The 10,502-nt window shown below is 43.4% G+C and overlaps 1 protein-coding gene across 5 annotated transcripts in view; it reads left to right on the top strand.

Annotated features, from left to right (window-relative positions):
• The first annotated feature begins 3,043 nt into the window (after positions 1–3,043).
• Positions 3,044–10,502, top strand: part of ADAMTS18 (ADAM metallopeptidase with thrombospondin type 1 motif 18) — a 78,390-nt gene continuing 70,931 nt past the window's right edge. Inside the window, exons 1-3 of one of the 5 annotated variants that reach the window (XM_072934301.1) lie at positions 3,044–3,378; positions 3,537–3,615; positions 5,527–5,843. In XM_072934301.1, coding sequence (XP_072790402.1) covers positions 3,277–3,378; positions 3,537–3,615; positions 5,527–5,843 — 498 coding nt within the window. In that variant the 5' untranslated portion in view covers positions 3,044–3,276. Of the gene's footprint in view, positions 3,383–3,536; positions 3,616–5,526; positions 5,844–10,502 lie in introns of all 5 variants that reach the window. The other 4 variants (XM_030282342.4, XM_030282344.4, XM_072934302.1 and 1 more) reach the window with 4 other exon arrangements.

Here is a 10,502-nt window from a genome sequence, read left to right as displayed (position 1 = left end):
CATGTTAGCAGTAAGCACAGGATCACAGAACCAAAGAATGGTTTTGATTGGAAGGGACCTCTCCTTCCAACACCCCTGCCATGGGCAGGGACACCTTCCTTTAGACAAGGTTGATTCAAGCTCCATCCAACCTGGCCTGGTAATTCCAGAGATGGGGCAGCCACAGCTGTGTGAGTTCTGTGTGCAGTTTGACTCTGTCATGAGGGTCATGACAGCATAGTTCTTCAGGAAAAAAAATCCAGGAAAGTTTCTTGGAAAAGAAGGATTCAGAATTAGAAAGAATGGACTCCTGAAAAATAGGAACCAGTTTTCTAGGATATGTTCACAAGTAGAAAAAAGAATATCTAACATCTTTGCATGCAGACATCAGGACAGTGGACAGACACTTTGCATGCAGGTGTGGTCTGTCTAGAGAGGGGGCTGAGACATCCTGGTGAAATTTGGGCTCTGCTCTTGGTTGGACCTTGGTGTGGGGAAAGCAAAGCAGTAACTCACTGCTGGTGTGGAGCAGCAACCTCCTACTCTGCCTGGCAGCTCTGAGAGAGATCCTGACCTCCCAAGTCAGGGTCTGTTGCTGATCTCTTTATGCTGGAGATTGCTCCAAGAAGATTATTGCTACCTGCAGGGCAATGCTGCTCCAGGGTGACAACCTTCACTGGCTCTGCACAGTTCCTTGTATTCCTCGGCAATAAAGGAGTTTCTCACATGGGTAGAATACAATTACAACAGATGGATACAAAGTAGTAGGGGAAAATGACGACCTGTTAAGAACCTGACAAACCTGATCAGAATAAAAAATTGGTGGGAGCATCCAGCCTGAGAGCTTAGGGAGGATAGAGCCCAATGAGACTGCAGTGTGGTAATGGCTGCCTCTGAGGAAATCAGTGTTTGTGATTTCTGAGGTGGGACTTGCTAGGGAGAGGGGGGAGGAAAGCCCCCCTCTGACTGTATTGTTTACTCCACTGCTGGCTGTGGAGCTTTATCTTTCTCTGATGTTTTGCATGGTATGTTTGCACATGGAACGAGCTGCCTTGCAGGATTCTCTGATGTTTATGACCATCACGGCTGGGATCTTGATTGACTTGGGGAGCAAAGGATGATGTTGTCTGAGCATGTTAACTGATCAATGTTGCTGTCTATGGGCCAGGAAAGGTTGGGGTCCCCTGCCTAATGCCAACTCAAATTTAGATGCATGTCATTTATAGTCATACAAAGCAGTGTCACATTTTTTTCCTTCTTCTTCGATTGTACCCAGAAACTATAAATCCCCAGGGTGAAATCTTAACTCTACAGAAACCCAGAGCAAACCTCCTTTCAGTGATGCATGGTTCATAGGGAAAGTTGTGGTTTTATTTCTTAAACAATTCTTGTAATTGTTAGAAAATTGTTTTTATTTCTCCCCCTTTACAGCAAATGAAATGTCAGTTTTCATGGTCAAGTAGTCTACTGAATACAGTCAGGTCTGTCTGTTCGAGATGCTGAGGGCTGATAATAAAATTACAGCCCAGTAATTTTATATTTTTCTCCTATTATCTGCCATGCACAGCATATTTGAGGTGTTCTACTCCACTGGGACCATTGTAAACCTGTGGCCAGTTCTTTCATTTGAATATACTCAGTGGGAGGTGGCAGGTGCACTGTTACAAAATGATTTTGAAACTTTATCACAATATATTCAGCAAGGTGATAATGTTAAACCTGCTGGAAAATGGAGAGAGGTGGAGCAGAAATTCCATGCCTAGGAATTTATTTAATGTTTAAAGACAGGAAATGCTTTAGAAGCAAAAATATCTCAGATCTGTCTAATTCACTGCCCCAGACTAGTTACCACGATACTCCTGGTGAAGGGAGCAGGTAGAGGAGATGACCTCCATCTCACCTCATGTTCCCCAGCTCCTGTGCCAACTGGGGCAGAGAGGCACCTTAAGCTGACACAGTTACTGTTTATTTTCACTGTGTGACTGTGGGACAAGGGAGATTTTGAGTGAGATTGGATTGAGACACATACTGGAAAACTGTCTGGCACAAAAGGGAGATCATGAGGTGAGGGACACTTCCAAGTGCAGCCAGAATCACCAGAAATAAGTTCTGTGTTGATTTCCAGCCTGGACCAATCCCATCCACTTCAATACTTACTTGCTATTAGATTATTTGGATCTTTGATCCTTTCCTGAATTTTCTGTAGAAAGGAGTGTGTAATAGCACAACTACACTGGTTGGGACCAGAACCTGGTGCTGTGTTTGGCTCCATTTGTGTGAGCGACTGTGTGAAAATCAGCTCCTCAATGGACATCAGTGTTCAGTGTCCAGTACTTGTCACAGCTGTGTTCACTTCCCAGGCACCTTAATCTTTTTGTGATTTGTTTCTTTATTTTCCAGTGATGCAACTTTAAAAAAGAATAGAAAATAACAGCACATTGTCTCCAAGTGAGTGGTGGAAGCTGCACAGCTTGTCCTAGACTGTGCTCCCCCTGCAGCATCCAGAACTCTGTGAAGAGAGGGGATCTCATCAATGTATGAAGTCACTGTGCAAAGCATCAGAGGTGTCTGAAGGAGGAGTGCCAAGGGGATGGAGCCAGGTGCAACTTGGAGGTGCCCACCAATGGGACAAGAGGCCACGAGCAGAAACTGATGCCCTGGAAGTTCCACCTGGACATGAAGAAGGACTTCTTCCCCGTGCAGTGGCTGAGCACTGGAAGAGATTTTCCAGAGAAGGTGTGGAGTCTCCCTCACTGGGGACATTCCAAAACTCTCTGGAGACAACCCTGCTGCCCTGGCATGACCGCGGTTGGACCAGCTGCGATTCCAGCCTGACCATCCAGCGCCCAACCCCCGCGGGCCGGTCGGGTCCCCCATTCTGCAGGTTCACCGCTGTCTGCACATCCCCTCAAGCGCCCCGCCCTGCCCTGCCCTGCCCTGCCCGGCTCACCCCGCCCGCTGCTCCGCCGTGCCCGGCCCCAGGTGCCTCCCGCGCGTTGTCCCGCCCGGCCCGGCCCCGCTCCGCCCCGCCGGTCCCGCCCGCCCCGCTCGCCCCCCGGGTGCGGCCGCGCCAGACGCGGCGCCGGAGGCAGCGCTGCCCCGCGGCGGCGGCGGCGGCGGCGGAGCGGCTTAAAGCGCTCGGGCGGCCGGGCCGCGCTCACCTGGGCGCCGCTCCCCGCGCTCCGCCGGCCGCCGCAGCGGCTGCGGGGCAGCGCCCAGGTGGCCATGCGGGGCGGGCGGGCGCGGCCGCCGCACGCTGCGGGCAGCAGGTAGCGCTCGCCAGGTGCGCGGCGGAACATGGACTGTCTCCTGCTGGCCGTCTGGACTTTACCTGCCGCGATTCTCGGCGGCAGCTCCATGCAATTCCAGACTCTCCCGTGGCTCGGAAGCGCTGTAAAGGCAGGTCGAGAGCACTTTCTCTTGCGGTTGCCTAGTGTACTTTCATACCAGGTTGCTGTGGTTTCTGGTGCCTTGTCTTTCTGCCTTGCCTTGTCAAGGAAACTTCGCCCAATACTCCTTTTCTCTCTCCCTCTTTTATTTATTTTTTTTTCTTGCAGACCCTTCAGCTGTGGTGCCTCTGTTGCATTTCTCATGCAGCAACCTTAACCAGTGACAGCATCAGTGAATTGACTCATGGTTTGTATAATTGTATAGCTCTTTCTATGCCTGTATGTGAACATTTGCATGGATTTTTTTTTCTGGGTTTTTTTTTGTTTGTTTGTTTTCTTTTTTGTTGTTGTTTTTTTTTTTTTTTTTTTGTGGAGTGAATATTTAGAGAGGAGATGTCACAGTGTTTAGGGAGCATAAAGTGCAAGCAGGCTGGCTGCTGCGGGATGGTGAACCATGGGCAGGGATTACCTTGTTAAGCCCTGTGTGCTAAAGCTGAAAGGAACAATATGTAGCAGCAAAGCAAATGAATGAGATGGTAAATACATCCACGTTTCCATGTGCGATTAGAAAGATGAATGCGTGTGTAGCCACAACAGAAAAACCTCATGTGTCTGTTGTGGAAGCAGTGAGACAAAAGTAATGAAAAGATTTGTGTGGGGGAGCAGGAGGAACTGTGCAATGCAGGCTAAGGAAGGGAAAAACCTGGAGAGAAAGGGCTTGTGTGAGTGGGAGCTCAGGATTCATTTGTTCTCAGGTTGGAGGGACTAACCCGTAGATGCTGATGCCTTTGGGACTTTCGAAGTGCAGTATATGCTTTGTATTGTGTGTGAGTAGAAACAAAGTACAATAGAGATCCACACCAGGGTGCAGAAAGGAAACTCCTCCTGCACCCAATGCTCTGCTCACTGGGGATTCCCTCTCTCCAGCAGCTGCTTGCATTTTTTGGCCTCCAGCCTGCTTAGCGCCCTCAACTTCTGCCGTTGATTAACACCACTTGAGGAAAGTGAAAGCTCTTGATGCATTGTTTCCACTGTCTAAGGAAAAGCAACCTGTCAGTGGTTACGTTTTCAGCCTAATGTGTGTCCAATAAAGTCTATTCAGGCAAAGAGATTGATTGAGAGTGTTTGCAACATCTGTTACAACACAAAAAGGATGGGGTTTTCTTGTTTTTTGATGGTGTTATTTCAATTTAGGAAGAGAAATTAATTGTTTGCCAAGTGCATGGACACCTCTAAGTGTCCACAGAAAAACACAGCTCACAAATTAAATGGGGTTAGGAAGCAGTTTTTTCAGCATAATTACTTAGGCTGCCAGGAATGGGTGCAAAGATCCTAGTTCAGGAAACAGCTAAAACTCAGAGCCTGGTTCCAGGACACTGGTAATCCCTGCATGGCTAGGTCGACACCAATGGTAATGTACTGCAAGTGAGGCACCTGCTTGTACAGCCAGCTGAATTATGGCCTCTTTCCCTTGCCTTTTTTTGGGTGGTTCTGAGTAGATCAGAGTGTTCTCCTGAAAAATAATTTTGTAATTTTTTTGCATATTTTATCCAAAACAATAAACTTCTTTGACATGCAATTAGCAATGGCTGACTAAAGGTTATTAGGTAAGACGTAATCTCTTTCTGCTGGAGGTCAGTTACAATTGAAACCCAGTCTAATAAAGTCACTACAAAGAGATGAGGTCTCAGTTAAGGCATTAATAAATTAATCCTTTAATCCATTTGAACAAGTGGTACAGTTCTGCAAGGTCTCAGTCATGGCTACCCCTACAGTGATACAATATTTGCTGCATTCTTTGGGAAGGGAAAAGCCTCTCAGAGTGGCCTTCACATTTGACAACAATTAATACAGGGGGAGGGGAAAATCTACAAATCTGCTGGTGATGACAAATGTCTTCAGAGGAGCAGTTGTGGGAATGTTCACAGCTATGCTAGTTAGTCTGTGCCTCTCAGGGGGGCACAAAGGAAACAAACACAGGCTGAGAGCCTTTGTGACTTACAGGGGTGAATTTATGCAGGCGAGACAGCACACGCAGAGCCTGCAGGCCAGCCCCAAAATGAGGGAATGCTCCATGCCATAGGAAATGCCTGATACCGTGTCAGAGTGCCTTGTTTGGGGGATGCCAGAGCTGATGGCCAACTCTTTATCGTTACAGATTATGTGTTTGTGACACCTGTCAGAGTGGATGCCAGCGGATCGTACATTTCACATGATGTTTTGCACAGTACTAGGAGAAAGAGATCAACTCAGAGTTCAAAGAGTTCCTTGCACTACAAATTTTCAGCATTTGGACAGGAACTTCACTTAGAGCTTAAACCTTCGACCATTTTAAGCAACAGTTTTATTGTCCAGGTACTCGGGAAAGATGGAGTGTCAAATTCTCAGGAACATGAAATTGAGCAGTGTTTCTACCAGGGATTTATAAGGAATGATAGCACCTCTTCGGTAGCAATATCTACATGTGTAGGCTTGGTAAGTGTCTATTTAAAACAAATCAGCATTAAAAGTATTTTCATATGTGGAATAGTGGCTGAAGGTATGTAGTTCATATAATATTCAAGACACCATAAACCTTTTTCTGCTTTTTCTAGTATCACTAGTTGCTATTGTATTTAACAGAAGAGACTTCGTTCTGGCCAATGAACAACATCAAAACCTTTGTAATTTTTGATGACAGTCTTTCAGGAAAAAATAACAAGACAACGTAGTCCTAGTAATTATCCCATAGCAATTTGTTACAGTTTGTGATAGTTTATACATTTCTGCTCACTCTTAAGTAAAAGTTCTTCCTGCCTTTGTGAACTGTGGTGAATTAAAAAAAAAAAACAACCAGTCCACAACATTGTGAAAAAACATTGACAAACATAAGGTTTGTCAACTACCTTAAGGAAGAGTGAATTTCCTAGCTTGGCAGGAGTTATGAACAAATTTCTCTTTGTACCTTTTGATAATTCAAGCATTATTTGGGTTTACAGGTCTTGATGAGTTGATCTCTTATGAATGTGTTAAATATTATCATTGTGTATTTTCTATTTATGGCTGTCAGCCAAGTTCATGAAAAATCATTATTCACAGGTGATTTTTTCAAAATATGTTTGACAGTGCTCACTGCCTGCAGAGAAGGCTTTACTGATGTAATTTAGGAGAATTGTCGACAGAATTAATAGCTAAGGATGTTTTTTAGGCTTAATCACTTGTACTTGCAAAGCAGTCTGCTATGGCTGCACAGGAAGGCAGTGACATTGAGTGGGAAGTCTATGAAGTCATCTGTGTGCTTTGTGGTTGACTAAAGGTCCAGAGGATATGTTGGGTCACCCTCTAGAAATCTGTTTTGCAAAGGTACTTGTATATGAGGGCTATTAAACTGTGTGACGGGACCAAAGAAGGAGCACTTGAGACAGCCAGTGTTTCCTTTGAAACTGGAATCAGTGACTTGAGAAGCCTGTTCATTAGGAAGGGCTGTTGATAACTGGTTGAAGTGGTCTGGGTTATATTTTGAATGCTGTTCTCTTTTTATTTTTTTTCTTTTTTTCCTCCCATCAAGTTAGAGGAATCTTAACAGTTCAACTGTTCAATTTGAACAGTGGCAAATGAGAGTTTGGAGCAGATGCCAGGAACTGGGTTGGAGCTTTGTTTTGCTTTTAAAGTTGTGTTTGTGATGCTGAACACTTAATATCAAATCTGCTCAGTTGTTTTAATGGAAGCTTCATGTTTGCAACTACTACCTTTTATGAAATTTACTTGGAAAAATACCCTGTTTTCACTCATTGCAGTATTTTGTCTTTTTGCTACGGGAAGAGCTCTACCTACACACAATAGATACAGTTTGGGGGATCTCCCCTGTTTCACCACGTTTTGGTTTTTGACATGCTTTCTGAGCTAAGTGAAGTTGGGCTTGTCAAGTCTTGTCTGGAGAAGGAAGGTTCAAGCCTGCCCCAGGTCACAGAGGAACAGAATGTGGTGATCTTAACTGAGAATGAAATGGATCTTTTACCACTGTCTCGACACAGAGGTTGTTATGACTGGTAAGCTTCACTTAGAAAAGATCCAGAAACTGATCAAAAGAGAGTAAATATTGTGGTATGAACAAACTTATTATGGAAGTACCTAGATTATCAACAAATAGAATCTCTGTTTAAAATTAATTTCAAGGTGCAATAGATTTTGCCTTAAATTGTTGTTTTAAACTAAATTAATAAACCTTTACTTACAATAATCTCCTGTAGGGTAGGTATCCCAAAGTATAATTGTTCCTCTCTCCCTTATCCATCTATTAATTTCAGTGCACCTAATGAATCCCAGGCAAATTACCAACAGGATTCCGAGTCTTTCAGTTTACAAGGCTGTTATCTTAAAGATGTCGTCAGCTGTCTGTAATGACACCCACGTCACTTTTCACTGGGATCCAAATTCAGTAATCATATGTTAAGTCTGGACGCTGTGCCCTGATCAAGAGAACCTTGTGAATAGCTTCTATATCCTTTTTCACCAACTACTTTTGTCACTTGGTTGCCCTTCTTTCCTATTTGCTTTGTTCACTGCAATTAAACCGAAAGTGGTGTTTCTTCTATATGGTTGGTAGCACTAATCTTTCCATTGTTCCTTTCATTAGCAATAGCTTCTCTACAATAAAGCTGCAGTGACCCATTCTTTCAAGCCTGGAACACCACAATGTGATTTGGAAGCAATTGCATTTCAATAGACTACAGGGACTCTTTGATCTAATTTTTTGGATGACCTAGAGTATTCAGTCATTCAGCTGTCTGTTATCTGCCAGTGCCTGCAGAGGAGACTTTGGGGAGAGGCTGTATGAAATGGCTTGTTAGGCAGGATGACCTTAACTTAACACTGGAAAGGAGCAAGAATTTGTTCCTTTGGTCTAGATCTGTTAAGAGATGTGTGTATATTACATTTTAATGGCTTAGTTGACAGGAAGGCCCCACGTTTTTATGCTGATTTGTTGATTTGAGACCAAATGTTTCCATCAGTCAACACAATTTTCTTGATGTGTCAGAAGGCAGAACTGGATCTTTATCTGAACAAGTCTCTAATAGAGTAAATGAGCATTTCAGGAGAATGTGCACAAGATTACTTTGAGTACTACCTCTTTTCATCATCAAACTGCTTAGACTTTCAAATGGAAACTTGCTTTTTTCTGTCTTCTGCCCTTTTTCTGCTTCAGTCAGCATCCTTTGCTTGCTGGAGCATCTGTTATACAGAAAAAAACAATGTTTTTACTTGCTTTGCAAATGAAAACTCTGTTCTTGACCTTCTGTGGAGAACATTATATATTCCTTTCACAGAAGTTACAAAATTTTTTCACATATTTTTTAATGCATTCTCACTCCCTGGGATCATTTTTTTACTCTTACATCTTTACGACAAGGGGATGCTGCTTCATCCCCTTTTTACATTCTCCAATTCAAACTGTTTGTTCTTTCCACATTCAACCTTTTGTCCCCAAAATCCTGATTTGAGCTAATTCTTGCTTACTATAATTGTATTTTTATTACTATTCTTATTTAGCAATTTATTATTAATTATAATTGCCTTTAGGTGGCTCCTTGAGAGGCAGAGTACTCCAAAACCACAGACTACCATGGTTTTTCAGGTTTTTCTGAATGAGATTATGCTGGCCACTATTAGAATAAGAAATGGGTTTTTTAGGACCTACTCAGTAGGATTGTGTCTATTCCTACCTCTTTCCCCATTTCTCATTAAATAGCACTTTGTGCTATTTAATCTGGAGATTTGTTGTAGGTTCACCACCTTTAACTCCACTTCCATGATGGAATCTGAAAGATTTACTGCTGCCTTCCTAGCCTGTATCACAGTGTTGTTTGCCTCTCTTTATAGGCCAGTTTTTGTCTCCTTATGTTACGTTTGTGTACAGAATCTTCTGTATAAAGTGAGTTGTTTGCAGTCACACAGTAAATCAGGGCAGAATACAAGAGAACCTCAGAGGTCTCCAGCTGTATTGTAGAGACATTTTCAAAAGTAATTTATAACTGTGCTTTTTGGAGCAGAAGTTGCATTCCCCTTGTGAACATGAAAGTGAAACAAGTTTATAATCCAGTACACAACATAGAAATTGGTGGCCCTAATGAATGAGAGGTTTGTTATACAGCTTTGTGGGCTACAGGACACAGGTGAAGGGTCTAGATCGAGTACAAAATGTGTGCCCAGAGGAAATAACTGTTTATCCAACATAAAGAACTCTCCTGCCATTCCATCACAGACAAGATGTGTGTGTATTTTGGGTCAGAAAAAGGGAGTTCAGTTCAGTGGAACAGTTCAGGTCCTTTAAAACTATATGACACACAGTGTTATCTTCCAGGCCAAATTTGGCCCTGACATGGAGGCCTGGGAGGCTGCACCTGCTCACACCTGAGGTGGGTTTGGGCCGTTCTCTCCCTTTGATTTGTGTACCTCAGTTAGAAATAGTGGTGCCCTCCTCTGGTTTTGGCAAAATGTGTTTGAATCTGTCATTGTAAGGAGCTTCTTGTGTCAAGTTGTGTTATGTTTATTAGTGTCTAGTCAAAGGAAGAGAAAGAGGAGGGAGGGATGAATCATGTTACACTTGAGCTGTCAGAGGATTCTAGACAAGAAGCGTTATAGACGTAGCACTGAGAGATAAACAGGAGCTGTATTAATTCAGTGGAGGGAGGTGTGTGTGTCTCTGAGGGCAGGGTTTTGCTCAAAGTATCAAAGCAGCCACAAAATTAAAGCTTCTTGATGCAGTCTGATCACCTAAGAGGCAAGCAGGCCAGGCAGCTCATGTACCCACTCTTTGTAGTCATTTAATTGCACCTGCATTATTTAAGTTGATGCTAACAGCAGCCTCCTATTCCTAGAGCTCACACTTTAAGTCCAATTAAATATGTTGAAACAAATCCTAAGGTTCTTATGCAGACAGACTACCATTAAACTTGTTGAGGCAGACTGCTGGTGAAAGTACAAAATAATTGCTGTTTGCAATGAGGGTCCTTTAGAAATCAATAGCTGTAAAAATACAAAAAAATTTGGCTGAGTGGGACCTTGAGGAGAAGTTAAATACAGAGCTGGTGGTTTTTCTCATTCTTAAAGGTGTTTTTAGTCCACCCAGAAGCTAATACACAAATTTGATATTTT

Source organism: Taeniopygia guttata, chromosome 11 (assembly GCF_048771995.1).
Source record: "Taeniopygia guttata chromosome 11, bTaeGut7.mat, whole genome shotgun sequence".
NCBI lineage: Eukaryota > Metazoa > Chordata > Aves > Passeriformes > Estrildidae > Taeniopygia > Taeniopygia guttata.
This window is presented reverse-complemented; position numbering and strand designations above follow the sequence as displayed.